The sequence below is a fragment of the Mesocricetus auratus genome, unplaced genomic scaffold (assembly GCF_017639785.1).
Source record: "Mesocricetus auratus isolate SY011 unplaced genomic scaffold, BCM_Maur_2.0 Super-Scaffold_100015, whole genome shotgun sequence".
Taxonomy (NCBI): domain Eukaryota; kingdom Metazoa; phylum Chordata; class Mammalia; order Rodentia; family Cricetidae; genus Mesocricetus; species Mesocricetus auratus.
In genome coordinates, this window is record NW_024429198.1 from 35,115,580 (window position 1) to 35,142,811 (window position 27,232).

The following is a 27,232-nucleotide window of genomic DNA, read 5'->3' on the forward strand; positions in this document are numbered from 1 at the left end:
CAATTCTGCCGCATATTAAAAATAAGCCAGAGAGGGGGCTCATCATGTTTGAGGAAGGCAGCAGGAAGGGTGTCCACAATGCATGGACTTTGGACTCCCTAGGGCAGATGCTTCACAATGAGACTATAGAAGCTTGATTATGAATCTGCTTGAGGTAGGCACCCAGGGGCTGGGAGACAAGCATCAAGTGCTTGATCCGGGCACTGTCCCATGCCTTGCCACAGAGATGTGAAGAATGAGGAACATTCTCAATGGCATCTAAGATGGCCAGTCAGGGGCCAAGGCTGAGAAGGCAACAGGGAAAAGCAAGGTTAGACTACCCCAGGGCCTTGGATGTGATTCCAGACATGGCAGCGCTGGGATCCCCGGGCCACTGTGACAACTCTTGATCCCTGGGGTCACTGTGACACCTGTTGAGGACTGACTGCAAGAAGGCCCATGCACGGGGTCTGGTGTATCAGACTCCCGCTCAGTTCTAGCTGTGCCTGGCTTCAGGCCTGTTTCAGCTCTTAAAAATGCACCACTTTCCCTGAGTAGTCTGTGAGGGCCCACTGCCTCTCCATAATTCCTCTTTCTGAAACCTGCTGGGGCCTGTGTCCACTGGCTTTCCTGAACTGGCAAAGGTGTGAGGCCCACAGCACCTGCCCAACCCACTGCTTCAGGGCTTAGCATGCAGCCAATGAGACGTGTGAATCCTGTGGCAATGCCAGGCGCTTCGCCTAAGGGCAACATGAAGCGCATGACACCCAGGGCTAGGTGACTGAGCAAACCATAGGGCGCTTGACTCATCTTGAATGATGCTGACAGCCTGCCCTGTCCTCCCCTAGACTTGAGACACTCTGCTCCAGATGGCAGACCCTGAGTGGAGTGGAGACTCTGACCAGAGTCCCAGGGTTTCCCACAGGGGACCACAGCAAGGATCAAGAGGATGTTTGCTTTTTCTCCTTTAAAAATTACTTAACAGTGAGAATCCAACCTCTCCGATTCTCTTCATCCCAATTGTATAGGTTTTAAACTTCCTGTGCATATATTTTAAAGGCTGACCAAACCTCAGGCCAGCTATAAATGACATCCTTGCATGGTCACAGAGTCCAGTTTCTTGTGGACATGTGTTTAGGATGCTAAAACATGCTACAGGTTCCCAGTATGAGGTTCATTCCATCTATTATCTGTGAGTTCCCATTTTCATTCAAACAGGGTTTGAACTGACTGGCTTGAACACACATTAGGACCAAAGTAAAACAGACAGGGCTTATTAGGTGCTGTGTATATCTCCATGTCTACTGTGAGGTAAATCAGATGTAAGCCAAATCTAAAGGCAAGAGACTGATGTGTTCTACCAGGTAACAGAGAACTCTTCCAGGCCCTATATGTTGAAGTTACCCAGGCCTCCCAGATCCATCAGGGAAGGTGTGGTCATGGTTCTGGGGCTGTCCCCATTGCAGGTAAGCACAGAGGCAAGTGTCTGTCCCGACAGCCTGGGAGTTTCCCTCTCACATTCACAAGCCCACAGGACTTTCCTAATGACTGTCCCGAGTCTCCTCTCTCGACGTGGTTGATGTCTTCCTCCAGCTCTGTGGTTGTCTTTATTATGTTAAGAAAGTGGTATGAGTCACAGGGCATGGATCATACAGCATCAGTCACAGGGAAAGCCCAGCCAGGGCTGGCCCCACTATTGGTTTCAGAAAGACTCATGTCCTTCAGGATCCAGTGACTTGAAATGAGCTTGCCAAGGAGATAAAGGCACTAGGTGGAAGACGTAGGCTGGACAGCAACTTAAGGCTTTCTAGGCTGCAAACTCTCTCCCCAAAAGCCAAAAGCTCAGAGGACACTGGTGAACGCTGCTGAGCTGGTAGCCTGCTCTCTGAGTGGTTGCAAATTATGCTTCTTCCCTGCTTTGTAGCCATGGGACATCCTGCTTACTAAGCTAACAAGGCACCTCTGTGTGTGTTGTCTGTGGAGAGACAGGTTCATGTGCATCCCAATGTATTATGTGTCCTATCTCCCGCCTCCGTCTCTGTCTGCTAACAAAACCACCCTTCTGTGAAGAAGGTCACACAGCGTTGGTCCCAGCACTGCTAATGACCTCCTCCCCAAGCACCAGACTCCCCACTAGGCATTTCTCAGTTCCAAGAGACCCAGCCATTTTCTTGGGGCTGGCCATGCTCATTCTTTGGTACCTGGTGGGGGGGGGGCAATTGGGAAGGAAAAGAAAGAGACAAATAGAAAAGCATTTGATAACAAAAAGCAAAAATTCCAGAGGGGGTGAAGTGTGTGGCACTCATGGTGATGAGCAGATCCCCAGAAATTCACAGACCAGTCTTGCATGTCCCGTCTGGGCAACCTTCTCCCTTCCTGCATTGTGGATTGCTGGGCTCGGGCTTGGCCTGTGCTGGCACCAGGCATCAGCATACTTTGCTGAAGGGAAACACAATTAACAAAACTAGGCAGGAGCTAAGGAGACTCCATCCACGAGGATGGCTTCTCACTGCCTCTGTGTGTGGCTTGACAAGAGCCCTGGGGGAGCAGTGGAGAGGAAGGGCCATCTCCACAGTCCTCATCACCAGGTGTTTTGTCTGTGTTTCATCTGGAAGTCTTTTCAGCCTCCTTGCCAGACTCACGGTACCATCCAGCCATTCCCAAAAGGCCCACACTGCACCTTACCCACCAGCTAGGGGATTCTGGCATCTTTTGTCATAAAGTAAGAATCAGAGACCTGACGGTTAGGTCTCAGTCTACCAGTCTGCAGAGGAATGTCCCTTGGCTGTGGCCTTCTCAGAGCTAGGCCTGCTCATTTGTGAAGTGGTTGTGGAGAGACCTGTTATCCGTGAAGGGAGGACTTGGTGCTAATCAAGAGAGAAAGATGTCTTCCTGGTATGACGTGGGCAATCTCACCTCTGTGGACTCCATTCCCAGCCTGTTCTAGAAAGAGCCAAGGTCACCGTGAGAGGGCATGTGGGACCCAAAGGCTCCAGAGGCTCCACCCTTCGGGCAGTTTGTTTCTGTTCTTGAGTCCATTTGCTCAGTTGATAAATTGAGTGTGAGTTAAGTGGAACATACTACAGATATTGTTAGAAGACTCCCGGCCCACTGGTCACTTGTCTTCAGGAGAGGTTCATATCAGGTGACAAGGAGGCAGGGCCAGAGCAGGTTCCAGGCTCCTTAGGTCTAGCTCCACCCCAGGAAGCATAGCTTGCAGATCCACACAGGGGCTCTCCGCCCACCAGAGCCCGCCTTGCTGTTTGATAAATCTGACTTCCTCCCGATTGTGCCACGCATGGCTCTGGGTAGATCCGGATGCTTTTTAGTGTCTGCACATGGATGTGGGTCCTTACTGTTTGTCTTTGGAGCAAGTGCTGGCCAGGACAGGAGGTCAACTACCTATTTGAAAGCCCAACCTTCTAGCACAGGGATGTTTGTGCAGCACCCAGTGCCTGCTTTGAGCTCAAGGCCTTGACTTGCTGGAAAACCTGTCATTGTTTCATTTATCCTTCCAAAGAAAGCTCCCCAGACCCTGACTCTGTGTGCTGCCCACACATTGTGCAAATGGATCCAAAGTTCCAACGCTGCAAAACCAGGCACATCCTACAATCCCAGCACTAGGGAAGTGAAGGGCGACCACAAGGTCAGCTAGGGTTACATAGTATGACCTTGTCCCCAAAGAAAAAGGCCCCATATCATCAGTGTTTGCTTTATACTTCTAGTGTGACTTCTATTTGATATTTATATTAAATAGTACACTTTGGACACATTGGGATCTTAAAGACAATGGAAAGCAGTGGAGAAATGGGAGTATTAAGACCAATACCCATTCTGCTTCCCACCATGTTTACAAGGAAGCAGGGACAAAGCCTCAGGAACTAAAGGATGCTGGGACATGATGCCACCAAGCTGCTGACCTGCTCAAGGAGGAGAGGCAGAGAGGTCAGGACTGTGACTTCTGCCTGAGTCTAACAGCCTGCAGTCCCCACAGGGCCCCTGCCCACCTCTGTCACTCCTCTTCAGGGAGCCACTGGCAGAGAGAGGTCTGGAAGCAAGCAGCAGCGGAGCTGGACCTTCTGAAGCCCAGAAAACCCCGACCTGGAGAGCACCAGGTTAACCCCCGGAAGTGCTTGGAATTTCCGGGCCTTTCTGCCTGTTCTTCTGTCAAGGCTGACTCTCACGTGCACATCCCAGGAGGTGAGAAGCCCGGAGGGTTCTGGAGTGAATCCTTAAGCTGCCAAAGAAGGTGTGAAGTTGCCAGGAAAACCAAGGTATCTTTGTCCTCCATGTCCTGGAGCAACATGAGGGGCCCGGTGCCCCCCAACTTTGCAGCAGTATCAAGATAGCTTTCACTTCACCACTGGCTGAAGGTCAAACTCTCCCACTTAAGAACCAGACACTGGAATGTGTGGCAAAAGCCCCTTCACCAGGGACTCAAGGATGGACACTGGCGTCCCCAGATGTCCCACAGCAAATAGCTTGTCCGCCTTGCAGTAACTTGGAGGGAAATGCGGTACAAAGAAGTCAGGGGACATCCTGAAGTCTTGACCTACACAGGAAGTCTATTCATACCTGTCCACAAAGTGAGAAAAGCCACGTGAATGCTGCCTGGCTTTCCGAGAAGAAAGGGGGCTCTTTTTCATCACAGTCACAGCGTTGGTGACGTGAAACACAAGTTCTGACACCCAGAAAAGACCCCAAATAGGAAAGACCACACATCACCCCCAGCCCCCAGAATTCAAAATGCATGGATTTTGTTAGGGGAAAAAGAGACAGCACTCTCTCCTGAGATGCGTTAGAAGCAGTTTGATCACAAATGGTGTCCTAGCTTCTCCTGTGAATGTAAACCAGGCTAGAACTGGTGCCAGCCAGCAGTGACAGGGACACACATGCTGCAGTGTCTTAAACAACCATAGCATCTGGGCAGTCGGGGTAGTGGAGGTCAGAAATGGAGAGAGACTGCCTCCCACTGCCCACTGTAGACAGCGCTTCTCTGCACAGATCACCATCCTGAGACGTTGCCAGAAATGTTTGGTTGCCTATGGCCCTCATTTCATCCTTGACCAGAACGTTTTTTGGGTTTTTTGTTTTGTTTTGGTTTTGGTTTTGGTTTTTCAAGACAGGGTTTCTCTGTGGCTTTGGAGGCTGTTCTGGAACTCTCTCTGTAGACCAGGCTAGTCTCGAACTCACTGAGATCCACCTGCCTCTGCCTCTCGAGTGCTGGGATTAAAGGCGTGAACAGCTACCACCACCCTGCAACCCGAACATTTAAATGGTTCAGGGATAGATTAGCTGTTGACCCCTGCCACTGACTCCCAAGTAGAAATCAAGAGTGACAATCAGACCATGAAAGAAGGAAGCCAGTCATGGCCTTCTTCCTCTGGAGACAGCGTTAAAGAGGAGAGCCGTTCTCAAGATTTCCAAGGCACGAGAGGGAGACTGTGAACCAACGCAACAGCTTTAAGGTAGGAGAGGCAGCAGAGGCCAGTCCTGCCAGAGAAAAGCTCTGTGGGTGTCAGGCATGGGGAGCACATGGGAGGAAACACATTTGCTTTGCTTTCACCTGCACAGGGGAGCCTATGAGGCCTGGCCGCTGAGTTCAATTAAAGACAGTTCAATGCAAATTAATTTCCCCACTCCCCCACTCGGGATGCACCAATGAGAAATCTGTGGACTGTGGTGTCCTGATGCCACCATTTGGCGAAGCTGTTTGCAGCATTCTGTGAGGTTAGGTAACAGAGCGATTGCCCAGTGTGTGTGTGTGTGTGTGTGTGTGTGTGTGAGAGAGAGAGAGAGAGAGAGAGAGAGAGAGAGAGAGAGAGAGAGAGAGAGAGAGAGAGAGAGAGAGAGAGCATAGCTTAAAATTGAATTTAAATAAAAGAAAGGAACATGTATCAGAAGATAACTTGGTTTGATTTTTGTCTCCCATGGGCAGAATAGAATGTTCCTAACTGCTGGTGTTGAGCTTAGTTTTTCCTTTGACAGAAACTAACAGGGTCCTACATTTTAATTACATGGAAATGAAACCATCTTTATGATAATGACATGGGAAATGCTCCCATCATTAACCTTAACTGAGATCTCATTTGCAAATCCAACTTAATTAGGAACTGATTTCCCCGGGCCCAGTGGACTCCATCCATCCACAAAACTCAGTTCTTTTCCTCAGATGGAAACAATTTCTTTCTGACCCACAGAACTTAATAGAAATCTGCAGACTTTGAAAAATATCTAAACCTGGTGATTTTAAACTCTGTTCTCCCTCACCTTACCCTTTTGCAGTATGATAAGCCATCAGCCTCCGGTACCTACTGCCTGTAACATGATCCTCCCATGCTCTCCAGACCCGCCCTACCGAGTTTACTGCCTTAGTCTCCAGCACTGGGCCTGGCCTGGACCACTGAGGGACTCCAGTCAGAAGATCCTTGGACCAGAATCACAGTTTCACCCTACAAATGAAACAGAGCAGGGCAGAGCTGGGTGATGGTTTGGATTCAGGTCAGTGAGGGACATATCATGTCGTGTGTAAGTGTTCTTCAGTGTTTACATAAATCTGCGTGGGCATAGAAGGAAGAAAGCAGAACCCCAGAACCTAGGTGATGCTGACCTCGCTTCCAGGCAAGGGGGCGGGGTGTGAGGAGATGCATTTCTCAGGCCAGAAATTGGAGTCTTTATTTTTCCGTGACAATAAAACCAGAGGCCTTGTGAAACGGCTTTACTAAAGGGGAGTCACTCATGACCTGTAATGAACCTCAGGGTGAGGAGGTGTTTCATGACATTTTCAGGGAGCCGCCTCTCTTCAGGGGAACAAGCAGAGGGCCAGAACAGAACACCCAAGTTTAGACATCCCTAGATTTCACCTACAAGAAACTGGTAAAACTTGAAAAACCCTTTCCCGACTTCTGCAGAGAGCGTCTGTGAGCGCTCCCTGCTGGTGACCGGCACTGTTTCCAGCAGAGGAAAATTGTAACTTTGTAAAAACAGTACCAACAGGCTAGTTCAAAGACCAGTGACCTGGTTGGCTGGGGAATCTCTTCCACAGTTCCAGAATGATTCGTCATCATTTTGCTTTATGTCACCTCAAAATGTTTGTTGTCATCTTTGCTTGTTAATATAATGCAAAGCTCAACAGACACAAAATGAGGTTCCTAATGTAATACCAAGAAAAAAGGCAAAAAGACAAAAAAAAAAAAAACCACAACCATGGGGTTCAGGTGGGCCAGGTGTCAAGACTCCCAACCTACTCAGATTGCAGGAGTCACTGGCAGCCAGCACTGGCTTTGGTCCTTCTTGCTGGTGGTGAGCTGACCTTGTTACAATACCTGTTAGTAACCTACAATAGCTCACAATGAACTAAGAGATCAACGTTCTTTCTCCCAAAGGTGCCAGTTCACCAGACTGTAGGTAACTCTGGCCATGACTGTGCCCTTGGACAGGCGCTCAGAAAATCTGAAATATTCCTACATGGAACAGCGGTTTTACCTATGATGAATCTCATTTTGACAAAGAGACAGGGGCAACTCAACAGAAAAATGATGATGCTTTCAACAAGTGGTCTTGGAATGATTGGACACCCACCAGCCAAACACCATCAACAAAACAATGTTCCTCAACTCAACCCTCACCCTATGCAGAAGTCATGGAAACTGGTCATAAATCTCTACTGACACCGACACTGTAAAGTTCTAAAATTTTAGACAAAAATATTGGAGACAATCTTCTTGACTGGGGGAGACAAGGGTTTCCTCAACCTGACATTAAAAGCTGGTTTATGAAGAAAATCGTTTAATCGGACCCCATCAGAGCTCAGCACTGCACGAAACACTGTTAGGAGTGTGAACAGACAAGCTATAGGTCTGGAGAAAATATTCACATTTTTGTGGAGTCCAAAAGTACAGTAGTGGTCCTGGAGGCCAGAGAGAGAAAGGGGTGAGGGGTCAGGGCTTAACTAGGACAGATTCTGATAAAAACAAAGGGTTGGGACTAGATGGTGACGGATGCACAGTTGCTACTGGACTGTATCCTCAGAAAAGATTAGAATGTGACCCTGTGCCCTGTGTATTTTAAGAACTCAGATACAGACTTAGGCTGGCCATGTAGCCTCTTGCCCTAGCCCAGGATGTTGTTACTTTGGCAACTGGGGTGGCCTCTTAGCTTTTGCTATAGTCACCACAAAGCTAGGTCTAGAGTTTGACTGTCATCGAAGAATTGCCACCCTTTGTGTCTATTCCCAACTGCACGTCAGACCCATGCTGCACTTGAGGAAGCCAAGGCTTGGTTCACCCAGCAGCCTGCCAAGGGCTTCTAGGGTTCTGCGTCAGGTCCTGGTGAGTGTCCTCCTGTCGGGTTCCGTAACTACTCTTCCTGCACACTGTGGTAGGAGGAGGATTTTGCTATTGCCTTCCTTCATCCTCTCTCCAGCTGTGGAGTGCCACCATGAGAGGCCAACCGTTAGCACTCTGGGCCCACACGGGAGTGTCTTTTTGTCCTATGAAATAGTAAAAACTAGATGAAGGCACAAGGTGCTCTGGGAGACTAGGAAGGGCAATTCATCATGGCACCATGTTGCCGCTGAAAGGTGCTACCTGGGTCAGGAGGCAGTGGCGTGTGTGGAAGGGAGGCCATCCCAGCTAAGCAAGAATGATGTCTTAGGGGCACTCCATGCTGGAAGCCAAGGCCCAGGCTGCCTTCCCACGAAGGTTCTGGTGGGAAAACTCACAGAACAGTGTGATTGTCCCCTGCATGCTGTGAAGTCATAACCCATGTTAATGGCCTTATTGTGTTTTCTAAACTAACACAGCAAAATGGGCTTGCCTTGTATAAAGTTCTATATGTTTTAACAGACGTATAAGCTTGTGTAGCTACTACAATAAATATAGATCAACCTAAGACCCTTCCTTCCTTGTGCTCTCAAAACTCCCCTTTCTCTCATCTCCTAACTCCAGCCATGCCTGTTCTAGTCTCCCTCACCTTAGGTAAGCTTCTCAAGAATGTCATATAAAAAGATGATACATGGGGCTGGAGAGATGGCTCAGAGGTTAAGCGCATTGGCTGTTCTTCCAGAGGACCTGAGTTCAATTCCCAGCAACAACATAGTGACTCACAACCATCTGTAATAAGATCTGGCATCTTCTTCTGGCCTGTGGGCATACAGACAGATACTATATACTAAATAAATAAATCTAAAAAGTGTTTTAAAAAAGATGATACATGTAAAATCTTTCTGAATGGCTTCTGCCATTCATCATGACTTAGAGATGGTGTTGATTCTTTTGATGAAGATTTGAGTTGCTTATCATTTGCAGGGATTAAAAAGGTCTACAAACCTTCATGTTCAGGCTTTGAGTGAATATAAGTTCTTCACTTAAGATCTAAATTATTTTCCTTCAAATGGTTAGTGACCAATACAATCATTTAAAAATCGTCTTCAAAAATACAGCGCTTCTCTCTCATCCTTCAAAGCATAGAATGGGATTGGGGGGCCATCCAGTCAGCACGCAGTGGGTGCTGTAAGCAACTTCTGAGTTGTTTTTCCCAGTGACTGTGCTGTCTTGTATTCCCAGGGTAGTACATGGAGCTCCCATTGCTCCCTGTGCTAGCCAACACTTGGTATTGGCATTTATTCTTAGCTATCTGAATGGGTGGGGTAGTAGCATCTCATGGCTCCTGTTTGCATGTTCTCGGTGGCTGTTGGTATTGAGCAGCTGTTACTCTTGTGCAAATTTGTTTTCCACACATTTTTGGTAAAATGTTTGTTGAAGTGTTTGGTCCAGTTTTTAACCACGTTATTTTCTTACTTCTGAGTTTTGTGTTTCTGAAAAAAAAACTTAGTTTGTGTTTAATTCTTTTTTTCTCATATATTATTTGTGAGTAATTTTTTCTCCCAGTCTGTCATTTGTCTGTTCATGCCCCTAAGAGTGTTTTATGTAAACATTGTTGAGCTCTGATGGGGTCTGATTTAACTATTTTCTTGATGAACCAGCCTTTGGTGTCATGTCTAGGAAACCCTGCTTGATTACTATAGCTGTGTAATAAAATGTGAAAATAAAACCATGTGATTTGGGTAACTTCTATATTGTTACAGTAGTTTAGCTATTTTGAGTATTTTGCATTCCCATTTAGGTCAAGATTAGTTTGTCAGTACCTAATCAAAATCCTATTGGCAATTGCATTAAATGAGTAGATAGCTTTGACATCTCTACTGTTTGGATCTTCCAATCCATGAATATAGAAGTCTCTTCACTTAACTCTTCTTTAGTCTCTTTTCTAGTTTCTAGACTAAACATTCCCTATATGGCACTATTGTGTTTGTTCTGGGGTACCGGAGGCGGATGCCAGGGCCTCACGCAGGCTACGCAAGTGTTCTACAGCTATGATACAACTCAGGACAGATGCTATTAGTGCTTTGCCAGGTTCTTTTCTGCCCCTGGGGCTAGTGGCATTTAAATTTTGTGTTTGTGTTTAGCTGTTTGTTGTTATTATATAGAAATGAGTGCCTAAATACCTTTTGATTCAAAAAATCTGCAGATATAATATAGCAAAGCAGATATAATTATCTGTGTAACAGTGTAGACCCAAAAGTCCAAGTCAGTGTCCTAATCAATGTCCCTCCTCAGTGTATATTCCAGCCATGTGCACTGTGCATGACTCTTAGCATGTAGACTGCTTCATGCTTAGGTCCTATATTAAAAGAGATCTGTGCAGGCCACACAGTAGTCACCCATAGCAGATGCTTCTTGCATAGTCCACTCCCTGACTTATCATGGACAGTGCTGACCCCAGATTCCATAGCTCCGAGAGTTCTAACACCACCTACAAAACTCTTGAGCTCCTTAAAATATTTAAACTACTTTTCTCTCAAAAGTTTGATGCCTATGTATTTGCTTTGGCAGCACTAAAATTGGAGTGTTGAGATTAGCATGGCCCCGCTCCAAATGCTAGCTGTCTTAGGGTTTCTATTGCTGTGAAGATATACCATGACCACAACAGCTCCTATAAAGAAAACACTGAATTGGGGGTGGCTTACAGTTTCAGAGGTTCAGTCCATTGTCATCATGGCAAGACATGGCAGCAGGCAGGCAGACATGGTGCTGGAGAGGGAGCCGAGAGTGGAGAAGTTACATTCTGATCCCCAGGAGAAAGGAAGTGAACTGAGACACTGGGCGTGACTTGAGCATGTATGAGACCTCAAAGCCCACCTCCACAGTGACACACTTCCTCCAGCAAGGCCATGAGTGCTCCAGCAGAGCCATGCCTCCTAATGGTGCCACTCCCTATGAGCTTATGGGGACCAATTACATTCAAGCTACCACACTAGTGAACAATGTATTCACTATAGTTACAAGTAACAAAGCTGTAGCCTTTCTTTAACATCTGGAGCAGAAGTATCTTATTTCCACCACGTTTTTTCCAAATCTCACAGTGCAGCCATGCTTCCCCAGCATGAGGTCTGTGAGATGAGTGAGCAGCGGCCCCTTCAGAAACTGAACACATGTTTAAGTATTGTTTTCCGGTTTAAGACAGAATCTTTTCTATGGCTTGAAAACCAGCATAAAGAAAAAACCTGGATAAAGGCTGGGTTAGGGGCGGGGCTTAACTGTTGCAGTCTGACAAGGCATGCCTAGAAGTAATGTCACCTGGTACTCTACTCTCCAAACTAGTGATCTACTGCTCTGACATCGCCAAGGGCCAGAGGGCATGGCAGAAGACATGTGTGGTAGTCAGGGAAGCTCAGGCTCCTCACAGATGCTAAGTTGGAGCAAACGGCATTCTCTGTCCACAGCAGGCCACTGGACACAAGCGACATGAAGAAGAATGGACCTCAGAGTGTTGCAGGGCGTGAGCTGACTGTCAGGGTGGGCAGAATGGGAAGGGAGGGGAAGACAGAGAGGCCACTGCAACAGCTCCAGCTGGAGGCGGGCTGGGAGCACAGAGTTGGGCCTTGAAGAGTGAGTGAGCAGATTCAACATGTGGTCATTGGGAAGCAGTGAGCTTTGGTCTCTGTGCAATAGAGGGAGAGGAGAGGGAGGGAGGGCAAGAACTGTGTGGACAGCTTTGTGGGGCTCACCCCTACACTGTGTCAAAGGTCTGTCTATGTCAGGAGTGGGTGAACAGGATCAAGGTGACCAGCTAGGATCACATAACTACTAACAAGTGCTCTGTCTGATGTTATCTGTAATGAAGGGTGTGGAGCAGACATTTGTCCATGCCCTCAGGGTGAACAACACTGTTAGCTGTTTAGTTCATCTCAAAGACGACTTAGCAGACCCAGAGAAAAGCCGAGTGTTTGGCAAATGGCTTCTGATGCAACTGTAGTTGCATCCATCACTTACACCCTCATAGGCTCCAGAGAAGCAGCACTTGGCTTTCCAGTGGCAAACTCCTCAAGAGGGCTCTCCCAACCCACATACAGACAGGTAGGATACTTCTAGGGACCGGACTGCCATCTCAGATGCTGTAGCTGTGACCTCTGCAGACAGGCTACACACATCACTCCTGTCTTCATTCTTGCAGCCGGATGAGGCTCCTCCAGGCACACTGGTGACTGCCTATGTGCTGGGAGCAGCAGAGGGAGAGACGAGGAAACATGTGCAGTTTCCTCCTGAACTCCTGTTGTTTTCTGAGAACTGTGGTGTTGTGAAGTCTCTTTGCAGGCTTCTTTCCAAGGGTGCCTGGTTGGATGTAGACTCTGCCTGTGTCATGGTGCGTGTTCACTGAGTTGAGCACAGGTGTGGAGTGGCATCCAGGATGACAGCATCAGGTGAAAGCGGAGCCAGCTCAGCTCTCCGAGCTTGTGCTCTCTTGGGATAAATCACTTCCTCCGTGCTTGCTAGAGTGTCTTATCGGCTGTATCCACTGACCTAGAACCTTCCGGTTCTGTGGACACTGAGAACAGATGGACACTCACACCAGGTATCACTCTTACTTCCATCTTACTCAAGATGGGAAAGTGATAGTCACACATTGGCAGACTCAGGACCCTGGTGACTCGAGGCAGAGGCTAGCTCGTGATGCCACCACTCCAAAGCTAACAAACAGACTACCTCTGCCAGTGACGGCTTCAGAAATAGTGAGTAACGGTTGCGCCACCAAGCATGCTCAACTAAGCCCCTTGCCTAACTCAGGTGTCTGGTGACACACCAGCAACTTCCCAATCACCAGGATGCACAGAGTAGAGACCCACCTTCCTCAGGAAGACAGACCTGGCCCAGCTGTCTTCATCCTAAGCTGCATGCTTCTGTCTTTCAGGACTCACACACATCAAGAACTACCCACTATGGCTCCCTGCCCCAGAAGTCGCAGCACGGCCGGACCCAAGATGAAAACCCAGTAGTTCACTTCTTCAAGAACATTGTAAGTGACCACGCACAAGGATGCCAAGAAATCATCAAAGGAAGGATGCTGGCTCCAAGAGAGTCCTTAGCTCACCCACGACTTCCTGGGATCCTTCTCAGGGTGCAGCTGTCCTGAGGGACACCACCCTCAGTAGGAACTTGGTCACAAGGATTTCAAGTCCCAAAGGGCACTCTTAGCTGCATCTGCCATGTAACAAACTGTATAGTCTAATAAGAATTCGATTTTCCTGAAACCAGACAGCTAGTGGATGCTTAAGTAAAAATATAGGCTTTGTAATCCTGAGAAAGGATAATGATGGGAACAGGCATTGCCCGGGGGGATTGAAGGGTGAACAGAGAAATGCAGGGTGTTTTAAGCCAGCAAAACTGTTCTATGTGGCATTGTAATATAGGACACAAGGCATTCGTCTATAAACATAGGATGCACACCATATAAGGTGAACCCTGATGTATCCAACTGGTAACAATAATACTCTAGTATTTGTCAGTTATAACAAATTATATTAATACTGATGTTCAATAGCAGAAACTAAGCAGATAGGCTGGGATGCCCTATGGGTGTAGGGGGGAAATGAATGATTTCATTACAATTTCTGTGTAAACATAAACTCTTCCACAAAACAAATGTCTATTGTTTGACAAGACACTATGACCAAGGTAACTTATAGAAAAAAAGAGTTTATTTTGGGCTTACAGGATAGAGGGTGAATCGATGATCACCATGACAGGGAACATGACATCAGGCCGGCAGGCGTGGCACTGAGACAGTAGCTGAGAGATCACATCTTGAGAATAACCATGAGGCAAAGAGGTGTGGAGGGGGAGATAGCAATAGATAGATGATGATAGCTCATAGGATAGATGGAGAGAGATAATAGGTAGAAGATAGATGGATGGATGGATAGATAGATAGATAGATAGATAGATAGATAGATAGATAGAGCAGTAAGTGGTAATGACCCTACCCAGTGACACACCTCCTCCAACAAGGCCATATTCCTAATCCTTCCCAAACAGTTCCACCAACTAGGGACCAAGCACTCACATATATGAACCTATGGGGGTCATTCTCATTCAAATCACCACAATAAAGTTTATGAAAAACTAATGATAAGGAGTTGGATGGACAGCTCAGTAATTAATAGAACATACTACCTGTCTTCGTTATATTTTCTATTGCTGTGATAAAGCACCATAGCCATAGGCAACTTGGGGAGGAAAGGGTTTATTTCACTCACACTTCTGTATCACAGTCCATCATGGAAGGCAGTCAGAGCAGGAACCTGGAGGCAGGAGCTGAAGCGGAAGCCATGAGAGGACGCTGCCTACTGACTTGCTCAGTCTGCTTTCTTATGAACCCCAGGACCGCCTCCCCAGGGAGGGCACCGATCACAATTACCTGAGCCTTTGCATATCAATCATTAATTAAGAAAATACACTTCACATTTGCTTACAGGCAAATCACAGGAAGGAATTTTCTCAGTTACGATTCCCTCTTCCCAAATGACTCTATCTTGTGTCAAGTTGACATGAAACTAGCCAGCACACTGCTCTTGCGAAGGATCTAAGTTCAACTCCTATCATATATGCTGGGTGGCCTGTGACTACCTGTAACTAACTCCAGCCCCAATGCCATCTCTGGCCTCCATGGGCACCTGCACTCACATAGACAAGCCCACACACGGACCCATAGAACAGACACATTAATATGAGGCACCATGTTGAAGGTACCAGCAGCTGCACCACTTCCTGCCCCAGGAAGGGCATGATACAGAGGCATGTGTTAGCTTCTGATGCCTAACAGACTGGAGCCATGTCTGTAGACATACACTAGTGGGACCCTCTGAGAGAGTGGGACTACCTACAGAAGGGTGAGTAACTGTGGCCCACCCCTCTGTCTTCCAGGTAACACCTCGCACGCCACCCCCGTCCCAAGGAAAGGTAAGACCTTAGATGTTTTGATCACTTGTCGATCAATACATATGATAACCCTGAAATCCATACTTCCTTCTGAACGGAACTGGGCTCAGGGCTCCCTGAATCCACCCCAGACTTGCTCTCAGAGGTTCCCGGTGGGACACAGCAGCAGCGGGTCTCCAACTGTGTGTACAAGGCCAGTGCATCTCTGCACTGCTCCCCTGAGCCACGATCCACACCTGCTTTGGAGCTTCAGCTGGCCCTGCCAACCTCTGCATGTGGCACACTTGAGGGAGCCTGCTCCTGCAGGGGGGAGGCACGCCATTCTGGATACTCCTGTTGGCTTCAGGACTTTGCCATGGGTGACCATCAGCACATCATCACTGTTTGTTTCTCTTCTCACAGGGGAGAGGCCTGTCCCTCAGCAGATTTAGCTGGGTAGGTGACGACTGCATTTCCTCTGCTTCCTCCTCCTCTGCAGCCTGCATAGCCCGCTGACTTCTAAGTTCTTTCAGTTGCTTAACACTGGCCTTTTCTTTCCTGCCCAGCCCAGCTCGCCAACCACGGCTGACAGGCTGTTTTTCTGTTCCAGGGCAGGGACGAAGCCTTTCAGCGTGGATTACTGCCAGGCTAAGACCCAGGCACTATGCTTCCTCCCCACAAGGGTTCTGAGCACCTTCCCAGGGAAGGACCATATCACACTGGAGAGAATTCCTAATTCCACTCCAGTGGCTGTGATGGGAAAAGCGAGTCCCAACAGACCAAACCCAGAACGATGCTGGCCACCCCTAAAAACAGTAGTGCAGTGAAGGAAAAGATGCTAAACTCTGTTGTTTTGTTTCTAATGCCCCTTCTCCCTGTTAGTCCAGGAGATTGGGGTTTTGTTTGTGTGTTAGTGGTGCCTAACACCGCAGAAGTAAACCACCAAGAAAGATCCCTTAGGGGTTTTAGATTTTTAGACACAAAAGCAAAGTTCCAATGAAGATTTTAATTGACTGAATGGCTTGGTTTCTATTTAAAATGCTTACTGATAAATCCTAACCAAATGTATTGACCTCAGCTGCTAGCAGATACTAGATATGGCTCTTTTCCTTGTAAATGGCTCTAATTCTCAGGGCTACACAGATGCACAAACACCAGCCTGTTAGCCAGAGGTGGTGGCAGGGAGAGAGGTTGTTTGTCTGTGGACGGTGGGCACAGGGGCCTCCTGTGCCTGCCAAACAACACCCAGGGGAGCGGGGTGGGGAGGGAAGAGGGAGAGAGAAGAAAGAGGGACCAGTGGAAATGGCAGTAAGAAGAGAACAGACGGTGGAGTGTGGGGCACACACCTGTAATGGCAGAACGAACGCGGTAGGCAGAGGCAGGAGGATTGCTGAAAGATCAAAGTGAGCATATACAGTAGAGGCCGTGGAGTTGCCCTGTCTCAAAAAATACAAATAAAGTGAAAAGAGGAGGTGCACAAGAAGAAGGATTACTTGAAAGACAGGAGATTCTGTGGAACTCCTGCATCATTCCAGCACCTTCTCACATTGAACTACGAACCATTTGCTGGAACATTTTATGTAAATGCACACCGGACCTGATGTGTTTTCCTCACATGGTAAATCTTCAAAACTGATGACAATAAGGCAGGCATCTACCTAGACCCCACTGGTAGCCTCCTTTTTGTTTTTAACTCTGTGTGCCATCAGGAGACAAGAATGCTTTTGAAGAATGGCATCAGTTTTTAGCCAGAATTCTTACTTTAGCTCCTGCTGTGTATGTCTTAATTTTCTAGGTGTGGGTTGTCAGGGCACTGTGCAAAGACTGGGTGTGAGGGGATGGACGGGAAGCTCTTCGTCCTGGTCCTGGGGATGCTCTTTGACCCACCAGCAACTCTCTGTGTTCTCTAGTTTTGGTCTCTCAAGGGACCCTGGGTCTCTCTTTGTCCAAAGTTCTTCCAGGTTTTCGTTGTCTGTTTTCAGGATGGCCTTCTTGTCTGGCGTTTCAGAAACTTCCCTCTTGCTTTCTGATGTCTCTGCTGTATGTGTCCTGATGATGTCTAGGCTTTCCAAGATGAATGTGACTGGGAAAGACCCACATTGATCTGCAAGTTCAGCTGAATTCAGGTCTCAGAAGGTCTTGGTTTGGGAGAGAAGCCATACCCTGGGACAAAAGGACCCAGCGTTCACCCAGAGAAGCCTGTGTTTCTGACACTTAGCTGCCTGGGTGTTTGGTGCCACATTCCCCAACTGCCACAACCCCTCTATGTGGTGTGCTGGAGTCCATGTATCCAAGATGCTTCCAGGATGCATGAGTGACTCTGGCTGGCCCCAAGGGTCCAGCTTAGACTTTTCCTTCCTCTTGTCTCCACCCCTTACCTCATCCAACCACCTGGAACTGAAAGGGACTCCTGGCAGCCAGGGGGCCACTATCTGTCCCAAACACAGGCTGAAGAGGGAAGTTTACAAGTAGTTGCAGTAGGAGAGAGTGTTAGGTCATACGGCCTGGGTCCTAGTTTCCACCCTGCCCCAAGCCAACCTATCTGGAAGTGCCTGGGATCCAAGATGGTGGGTGGATTGCTCTCAAGATCCTCCTTGCCTAAAGCACTTCCGTGACTCAGCAACGCTAGTATGCTGAGGCTGAGAGTTGCTTCTGAGGCTGGAGCTGTTAGCATTTAGCAGGTTAGCAACAACTGGTTTCCAGCTTCCTCTTGGCAAAACCCAAGGCAAAACCTGTGAATTCTATGAGGAAGAGAGAGTCTTTCTGGTCAACCTCCAGGAGTGCACCCTGGAGCTAGGTGAAGACCTTATCCAGAAAGCTGGTGTCTTCACTCAAACTTACCTCAGGCACCCTTCTTTGTGAATAAGCCAGAGAGTCTTGTACGCCAGTCCTCACTGTCCATGGCTGCAGCCCACACAGGGTGACCCTCTCGGCAGAGGGGGCTGTGGACAAATGGAGGCAGGAAGGGGTACCTGTCCTCCTTAGTGGCCGGTTCCATGAGGACACAAGTGCTGCCCCCTCCCGTGAATTAAAGAGCAGTACTAACCCCACTGTGCCCCAACTGAGGCTCACAGAGGCCCACACCTGCCCAAGGTCTCCCACCTAGAAAGTGAGAGGAGCTGCTACCAGGTGCAGCTTGCTTCCTGCACAGAGTCAGCTGCCCACGGCACCAAATCGGAACCTGAATCTAGGTTTCACCAGGCCACCATAGAGAGGCTACCCTGGACCAGAGACCAGGAAATCAGTCTTTTACTTTAGGAAAGGTAAATCTCACAGAGTCCGGAGACTTCTCCTTCTCCCAGGCCACAGAGGCAGCAGAGTGTGGGTAAGCAGAATCTGAACTGTGTAAGGCCAGCAGACACAAACTTGAGGGCCAGGCACGGGGTGACCCTCCTGGCCCCTGGGCTCCAGCACCTTTGGGGTGCTTCTTCCACTGATGGGGGTGGGAGGCCCTTGATGGGATTTTGAGAAATGCTCATCTTTTTCTCACAAAGATGCCCTGGATGGAGCGTTACAACTGCTTATGAAATTGGACGCTTGTGCCTCACCACACACAGCACTACCTGGCCAGGGCCAGAGCCCTTTCTTTGTTCTCCAGAAACACCCACTGAAGGACTTGGGGACAGGCTCTTCTCCAGCCCCTCCCCATCAGAGCTCCGTGCTGCTCTGGCTCCTGAATGACTCACCGGTGCCACCTGGTGGCTCATGTTCCCCTGGTGGCAGCTGTGAGCTGGACACTGAGCTCTGGTCTTTTCTTGCAGGGGGCCGAGGGGCAGAAGCCAGGATTTGGCTACGGAGGCAGAGCTTCCGACTATAAATCGGCTCACAAGGGACTCAAGGGGGTCCACGACGCCCAGGGCACGCTTTCCAAAATCTTTAAGCTGGTAATGTAACATTTCTACCATGGGGAACACCTGGGCACCTCTGGGGGACGTGGGGGCCTGGAGTCATGCTCTGGGTTCACTGTGCCCCGCTCCTCCAGGAAAAACCATGACCCCAGAGTGATGCCAGGGGTCAGGAAGAACATTAATGAAAGACAAATTCCAGAATCCCCAGCTAAGCTTAGCCAAAAGTTTGGCCATCTCCTCTACTACTTACAACTTGCCCTCTCTTACTCTTGGCCAACATAGCTCTGCCTCCCTTCTCGGTTTCCTAGGAAACCAAAGTGGAGCCAAGAGCCTTTTAAAGGATGCCACTGTGCAATGCACACTGTACCTCTTCCCTCCCTAGAGGTGGAAGTCAGGTGGGCCACTGGCCTGGGTCCCCAACCAAGATCCTAGGTATAAACTGTAACCCCTGGGAGTGGCTGACAGGAGCCGCCTGAGGGAGGCTCACTAGAATCACTCAAGGGGACCCAGGTAGACCCAGGAAGGGGCTATTGGCTGCATAGGTACCAGAATCATACAGACTATACCAGGGCCACTGGTTGTTAGTCTGTGACGTCAACTCATGACTTCTCTGAGACAAGATTTCCTCATCCACAGTGTAGGAAGTATTGTGCCAACTTACATCGTATATGCTGAGGTGATGGTGACAAATCTGCTGAGGTGGTGATGACGGTCCTAGCTTGCAAGCGTAGAGTGTGGTTCTACCACAAACACAAAGCCAAGCAGTAACTGTTATACAAAGCAGTGCTGGCCTGGCACAGAAAACCTCAGAGTGTAGCTTCTAAAAGGTCACCTGAAAGTGAAGACTAGAGCTTGGAGGTGTCCTGTCTCCTCCCCAGGGAGCTCCAAGGGTGAGGTCTATCCTGGAAGATCATGGGTGCCAGGCCAGGCTTTGACTCTGAACCAAGTCCCAAGTTCCCCCCAACGAAAGCTACCCTCTCAACAATTCTCTGACACTCTGCATCCCCAGTGGCTAAGGTGACCACCATCAGGACATCCGGGATACTCTGGGCCAGGGCTGCCTTCCTAGAAGGAGGAGGAAACCTAGAGAGCTAGCAGGCAAGGTCAAGACCTCTCAAATCTGAGAAGCCAACCCAGGTGCCCTGGAGCTCAGTGGTTCAAGGGAAGACATTTGTACAAGAAAGAGGCCAAGGTGGCAGGGAAGCCTGCGTAGGGGCACAGTATCTCTACAGTGGGGATGCAACACTTGGATAAGTTACAAAAGAGTGGCCAACATGCATGTAGGAGAAGCACTAAAGGCAGAGGAATGTGTGGGGAAGCCTCAGAGGGTTCTAGGAGAATGAGGCTACCAGCCGAGCCGCCTTTGACATGCAGGGCCAGAAGGAGAGAGGGAGCCCCTAGGAGATCCTTGAGTCTGATCCCGATTGAGGGTGTTCCAGGGACCGGATGGCAGATGAGGCCGCATTCAGGCGTCAAGGCAATGGTGGCATGCCTGGCAGAGATGAGGACGATGCATCTGGGTTGCAGAGTCTCCGGTCTGGATGATAGAGAAGAAACTGGAGTGTATAAAGTCTCCAATTATGAGTCCACATCACCATGACGGGGCCTCTAGGCTGGAGGGGAGCAGGGTGCGACACATCACTGTCTTTCCTAGCAGCTGTTAGAGGTGACTTCCCATGCTAACTTAAGTCTCTGAGGTATGTGTCGTCCCTGAGCCCATGGCTCCTGGCGGTCTTGGTACTGAGCCACTGTCTAAGAAGTCCCCTTGCTTCTTAGTATGGCATGCAAAACTGTCATTCTCTCCTGCTTGTCCCTGTGCTCTCATGACACAGGCAGATAGAAAGCACACTCGGTCATGGTTATTCTCTGCCCTCTGTTGCCAGTTTATTTTCTGATGCAGAGACAAACAACAGGGAACACAGAGGTTTGCGAACCATCGCCCCCACTGCCTCCCAAGGCGCCACCACACCCAGCTTCTCTCTTGGGAGAAAGACCAATATTCCTATAGATCAGTATTCAGGCAGAGGTAGCCGATAGTTCAAGGAAAGGAACAGGAAGTTGTACTGACTCCCAGACTGCAGTGTGTACACCAGCTGGACTTCAGCGTCCCAACCAGCTTGCCCGCAGCAGCCAAACCAGCCGTGCCATCCCCAGAGACTGGCCTTGGCAGGTGGCTTGCAGCTGTGCTGTTCCCACAGACTGGCTGTTGGATGGTGAGCTGGACATGTCCTCCTGGCTTCTCGTTCCGCCTCTCATGTTTTGTGACTGAGGAGACTGCATATTTTGGGAGAAAGAGTCTCATACTTTAGACTCTGGTGTCTTTGCTTCTGATAAGAACTGGGACACGATCTCTATTCTCAGACCATCTGTCAAACCATGGCTGGCATGTGACATTCAAAGGTTCTGATCTGAGGTGTCTGTTTCACAGTTTGTGACTGCTTGGGTCTGTGACACCAGCTCGTTGACTTAATTCTCAAGTCATTCATTGCACAGATTTACAGGTAGGGTGTGTCTACGGTCGGCACACACAGAGGGCAGACACCGGCTTCTGAGTCCTCATTATCAGGTTCATGAGTATCTGAGCCCAGACACCAAGGCGTATGGACTACATATTGCAATGAGCAATGAGACCCACGTGCCAAAAAAAAGTTAGTCAGCAAGAAAGCCCCACACCTGTAGCGTGAGCAGAAAGCGACCAAGTGTCAGGCACAGGGTAGGCATTTCCGAGTGTAGATCCGAGTAAGAAAATAAATTCTATCCCAGACGTTCAAGAAAAATGCCCCCTTGCCCCACTTCCTGGGTTCTGAAAGTTGAGGGTGCGGAAAGGTATTTTCTCCAGCGACCTCTGAATGACCTCCAGATGTTAGCATCTGCCATGGCAACTGCACTCACCCTCTGTATAACTAGCCCCTTCACTCTGGGTTCTGAGTGTTAGACACATGGCGTGTGGCAGAATGGACCTGGTGTGGGAGGGTTGGCCTGCTCAGCGGCTCCACCCAGGAGGCCTGGTCCTGCTCTGAGGTGAGGTGCATGGCCATGGCTGATTCCTAAAACATAAGTGGGACACTTAGGTGCCTGTGTTCCTTGTGTGAGTATGTGAGGTTCCCATTTCTTAAATAGGCGGACAGCTTCCCTGGGCTTCTTTCTGTAAACAGCTTTGTAAATTGCTTTAAATGTCTATGGAGATCACAGAAGACTGACAATTTCCAGAGCACGTGGTTATAATCAAAGCGCATTGCATAGACAGCTCATGGTGGGCTGACAGGCTGCGTGACCGGGCTGGAAGCAGGCTCAATGGGTTCCCTGGCTCTTAACATCGCTGCTGTCACTGCTTCCTGCTTGCCCCCCCCCTACTCTTAGCCGCTCTGAGGGAGGGGCTCAGATCTGCCAGTTTGGTGTGGCATTTAGCACCTGGCTGGAGAGAGTCGGTGATCTGTCTGGGACCCACGCCTTATTTCCAGGTGCGCAAAGGGAGCCTTTGCCTTCTGTAGTGTTCCCGTGAGGTTGTGAGGTCTCATGGGGACAAAGGTACCCAGGCTCTCAGCAGATGATGCACACTTGGTCTTCAGGGACAAGTCAGCCTTTAGCTGATGAGCACAGATGTGTCAAGTATGGGGCCTAAAGCCCACCAGAGATCCAGTGGCACGGAGACAAAACAAAAAACAGAGAAAAAGCAGAACGTGGTGGCAAAGGTGCCCACCTTGCTGGCTCTAGCCCTCACTCCCCTCTGCTAGCTGGCTGACCTTGGGCAAATGACTCTACTTCTCTGATCTTTTGACTCACATGTAAAAGTAATGTGTACTCAGGGTCGGCTCCAAATCCAAGAAGGAAATCAGGTAGAAGGGCCTCTGCTGGAGGCAGGTGCTCTGCCGACTGAGTTTCAAAAAAGAAGTCACAAGGACTCCCACACAAATCATCTGAGGCCTGTCTGGACGGCTTGTGATTGGACGGCGCTATGGAGGGGAAGTGACATCCCACAGGCCACACAGGCTCTTCTTGCCTAACTCCTGTCTTTTCGTTTTCCCAGGGAGGAAAAGACAGCCGCTCCGGATCTCCAATGGCCAGACGCTGAGAGCTCAGCCTGCTCAGCCTTCCCGAATCCTGCCCTCGGCTTCCTAATATAACCGCCTTAAACTTTATTTCTACCTGCACCAATGAGCTAGTTAGAGCAGACCCGCTGCTAATCCCGTGGAGCCACGGTGCACGTGGTGGGGCCAGGCCCGCGGCATCCCAGTTGGTTAAAACTGTCCCTTTTCCTTTGAAGATTTAGTGTCCCCGGGGTCTTTGCCCTGCCTTGTTCCCCGTGTACCTTGGTCGACTCCGGAGGTCCAAGTGCACGGAAACCCTTCCAAGTTCACCCCTACTCCATCCTCAGACTTTCTTTTCACGGCGAGGCGCACCCTTCCAGCTTCCGTGGGCGCTGCGGATAGACAGGCACACCGCCAAGGAGCCAGAGAGCATGGCGCAGGGGACTGTGTGGTCCAGGCTTCCTTTGTTTTCTTTCCCCTAAAGAGCTTTGTTTTTCCTAACAGGATCAGACAGTCTTGGAGTGGCTTACACACCGGGGGCTTGTGGTATGTGAGCGCAGGCTGGGCAGCTGTGAGAGTCCAGAGTGGGGTGACCTTGGGGACGCTTCCAGGCCAGCCATCCCCTGCACCCCACCAGTTGATTTTGAGCGTGGCAGAGGGAAGGAAAGGGGCGAGCGGGCTGGGCAATAGCCCCAACAGGAAATGGGGACTTAGGGAAACCCGCTGGAGATGTCATGTGTGGCCGCCGGATGTCACCATCTCTCCTCAGTGGCTCCTCAGGGCAGGTGCTTTTAAAAACCCCATTTCCTCTCAGAGCCCAGGGAGAGTCCAAGGACATGGCGCATCTGGAAGTGGGAATGCAGGAGTTCTCTGGTGGCCTAGCGGTGTCCCTCTGGCCACCATTCCCTTGGGATGGCCAGAGGTAGCTCGCCATGGCAGTGCCCATTGGTACACACTAACTTCAGTGAAAAAATAACATTCCCCTGCCTCCTAAAGAGGACTCATTCATAGCTGATTTAGGAGTGTGCCTGTCACTGAGTCCCTACCCTGAATGCAGGGCTGGCCTGGGAGACCCTTCAGGGATGAGGAGCTCAGAATCCTACTCCTCTAACGACCATGGACATCTCCCCATCCCTCTAACCTACTGACTCTGTCTTTTGATTTAGCATGTCTTTTGTAGACCTTCCAAGGAGCCCCACACTGGCCTGTCATCCTTGGAAGGAAGGTGATGGTTGATGTAGACCAATATGCATCTTGTTAATCTGTTCTAATTCTGAGTGTCGTGTGGGTTTCAGATAACATCCATTAACACATAGCCTCAATAGTGTGAGGGTAAGAGAAAAGCAGGGAAGAAAATTCCAGAAGCAAACCCTCCAGATCGTTCCACAGGAGCACTCTGCCTCTGATGTGACTGAACGTCTTTGCTCCTGGCTTCATCCGGACAGCAGGCTCTGCAGAATGTCTGGACAGGAGCACACACTGTTCTTAAATATTGAAATAAAATAATAAACTTGCAATGATCTTTGCATAAATGTCTCATTTTACATCCTGGCTTGTAGAAATGAGCCCATGTAGAGTGTGGCCTCGTCACAGGACAGAGTATCTCCCTTTAGTCAGGAGCTTAGGGTTGCCCTGCACTGACCTTAGGGGAACACCTCAAGGGCCAAAGGAGGTCATGCTTTAATAAGTCAAGTGGATGGAGTGGAGGTGACATGGGTCAGTGACCCTCGGCACACAAGGAAAATGGTTTTCACTCCGAGGACCATCTCCAAAACCATTGTGCTAGAAAACATCCTGCCAAAGAGCGGGTCACGTACATTATCCCTGACAGATACAGCATTAAGTGATTGATCCCACCCATCCTCCTCTCTTCTCTATCTCTCCCTCCCGTGTGTGTGTGTGTGTGTGTGTGTGTGTGTGTGTGTGTGTGTGTGCTTTCCCTTGTAGTTGCTTTAGGTTATAAGAATTCTCTTTCTGAAGGATTACCCCAATCCCATTTCATGTTGCTTTTGAGAGAGCTACTGGCTCATTTCTGACCTTTCCAAGGCAGGCTATGGAATACCATCACATTTGTGAGCTGTGGAAGGAAAGCTTGCTCTGGGACAGGGACAGCACTACAGTCTATTTCTTGGGGCATGATGTCCAGCGTAAGGACCTAAGCACAGGCAACTTGAAGATGATGATGCTTGTACCATTCAGTGTTCCGGCCCCGGGGCTCTGCGAGCAGGAGTCCACTGACTCAAAACCTTAAGCCCAGGTCAGGTATAGGGGCTCGTGTTTATAATCCTAGCACTTGGAAGGTGGAGGCAGGAGGATTAAAATGAGTTTGAAACCATCAAGGGTTACATAGTGAGTTCTAAGTAAGAGTGAGTTGCTGTTTTACAAACCCAAACATCAGGGGCTGGAGAGTTGATCACTGGTTAAATGCTCTTGCTGCTCTTGCAGAAGATCTGGGTTTGGTTTGTAGCAACCACATGGAGGGTCACCACGGTCTGAAACCTCAGTTTCAGGGAATCTGATACCCTCCTTTGTCCTCCACAGGCAATCGGCACTTACAAGGTGCACACACATACATGCAGGCAACTGCTCATACACATAAAATTTTTAAAAAAACAAGAGAATAAAAGGCTGATGCTCACTCACCTCCTTGTCCATTTTCCCAACAAAATCCTCCCCAGTAAGGGATTGGGGATGCAAAGATGTTTGCACTATTTACTCTTCTTGCCGCCACAATCGCTGCGAGTCCCTCGGTGCAGCTGCCCTGCTACGTTCCCTCTTTCGGTCTCTCCCCACCTCTTCTGCCATGATTCTTGAACTATGGAGGAAGGGGTGTGAGAGTGGCCTCCATCTATGGCTGGGCATTCTCCAGTCTTCTAATCCACACCTTGACCAGCTTGGGGTCTCTGCATTAATCACCCTGTGCTGGTTGCGTTTTTATCAACCTAGACATGTCTGGGAAAAGAGAATCTTGAGCAAGTATCTCCCTAAGACTGACCTGTAGGCAAGTCTATAGGATACTTTCTTTTTTTCTCAATATATGTTTTTATTTAAATTAGAAACATGAATGCTTCACATGTCAATCCCAGCTCCCTCTCCCACCCCTCCTCCCTTGTCCCTCCAACAGCCCCCCTCCCAGCCCCCAGCCCAATCCCCACATCATTCCCCAGGGAGGGTGAGGTCCTCCTTGGGGTGATCTCCAGAGTCTGTCATTTCATCCAGGTCAGGACCTAGGCCCTTCCCCATGTGTCCAGACTGAGAGAGCATCCCTCCATGTGGAATGAACTCCCAAAGTTCATTTGTATGCCAAGGAGTCTGGGAAACAAGGAGGTTCCCAAGAGATATGCATGGTACCCCAGAGAAGGGGAATGAAGCAAGCTCTCCTGAGCAGATTGGGAGCATGGGGGGAAGGGAGAGGGAACCAGGAAAAAGAGAGGGGGATAAGAGGAGGGGAGAAGAAGACATGGGGAGCAGGAAAGTTGAGTTGCGGTAAGAATAGAAGAGAGCAGGATGAGGGATACTTTTTTTTTTTGAGGGATACTTTCTTGATTAATGATTGATATGGAAGAATTTTTCCTACTGTGGGCAGGTGGTCCTTGATGGTATAAGAAAGCAGCCTGAACAAGCCATGGTGAGCAAGCCAGTAAGCGGCACGCTCTTCCATGGCTTCTATTCCTGCCTCCAGGTTCCTGCCCTGACTTCCCTCACTGAGGGACTTACAAGTTATTAGGTGAACTTCCTCCCCAAGTTGTTTTTGTTTTTTTAGTCATAGTGTTTTACCATAGCAAGAGAAACCACGCTGAATTACCATCTATTGCAAATAGAAGCTAAATATATGCATTAGCATATGGGTCTAAACGTAAGACTTGTGCAAACTCAAGCCAGACCACCTCCCAACATGGAGAAGCTCATCCCTACTCTAGGAGATTTTAGCAGCCACTAGCTGCTAGCAAAGAGAGAGTCTGCTTCCTTTAAGTGTGGTTCCTGGTTACGTTGACCAGCTCCAGTGAAAGTCACATATCCAAGAACACGCGAAAGGCACATATTGGACTTGGGTTAAAGAAGACCCGAATTTGCATGGGCAGATTTCCAGAAGGGGACGTGGAGATGGATGGGGGAGGAG

At 49.1% G+C, this 27,232-nt stretch overlaps 1 protein-coding gene and 1 long non-coding RNA gene across 5 annotated transcripts in view; both read left to right on the plus strand.

Moving 5' to 3' along the window:
* Positions 1–24,629, plus strand: part of LOC101822529 (myelin basic protein) — a 109,364-nt gene extending 84,735 nt beyond the window's left edge. For 2 of the 4 annotated variants that reach the window (XM_013123837.3, XM_013123841.3), the window contains 5 exons: positions 13,231–13,335; positions 15,243–15,278; positions 15,660–15,692; positions 18,998–19,120; positions 23,112–24,629. In XM_013123837.3, coding sequence (XP_012979291.2) covers positions 13,231–13,335; positions 15,243–15,278; positions 15,660–15,692; positions 18,998–19,120; positions 23,112–23,156 — 342 coding nt within the window. In that variant the 3' untranslated portion in view covers positions 23,157–24,629. The remainder of the gene's footprint in view (positions 1–13,230; positions 13,336–15,242; positions 15,279–15,659; positions 15,693–18,997; positions 19,121–23,111) is intronic. The other 2 variants (XM_040757792.1, XM_040757793.1) reach the window with 1 other exon arrangement.
* LOC121144312 lies at positions 5,796–10,037 on the plus strand. The gene is made up of 2 exons (XR_005881639.1): positions 5,796–6,480; positions 7,365–10,037. It is a non-coding gene; the product is annotated as an uncharacterized LOC121144312 (long non-coding RNA).
* Positions 24,630–27,232: the final 2,603 nt, after the last annotated feature.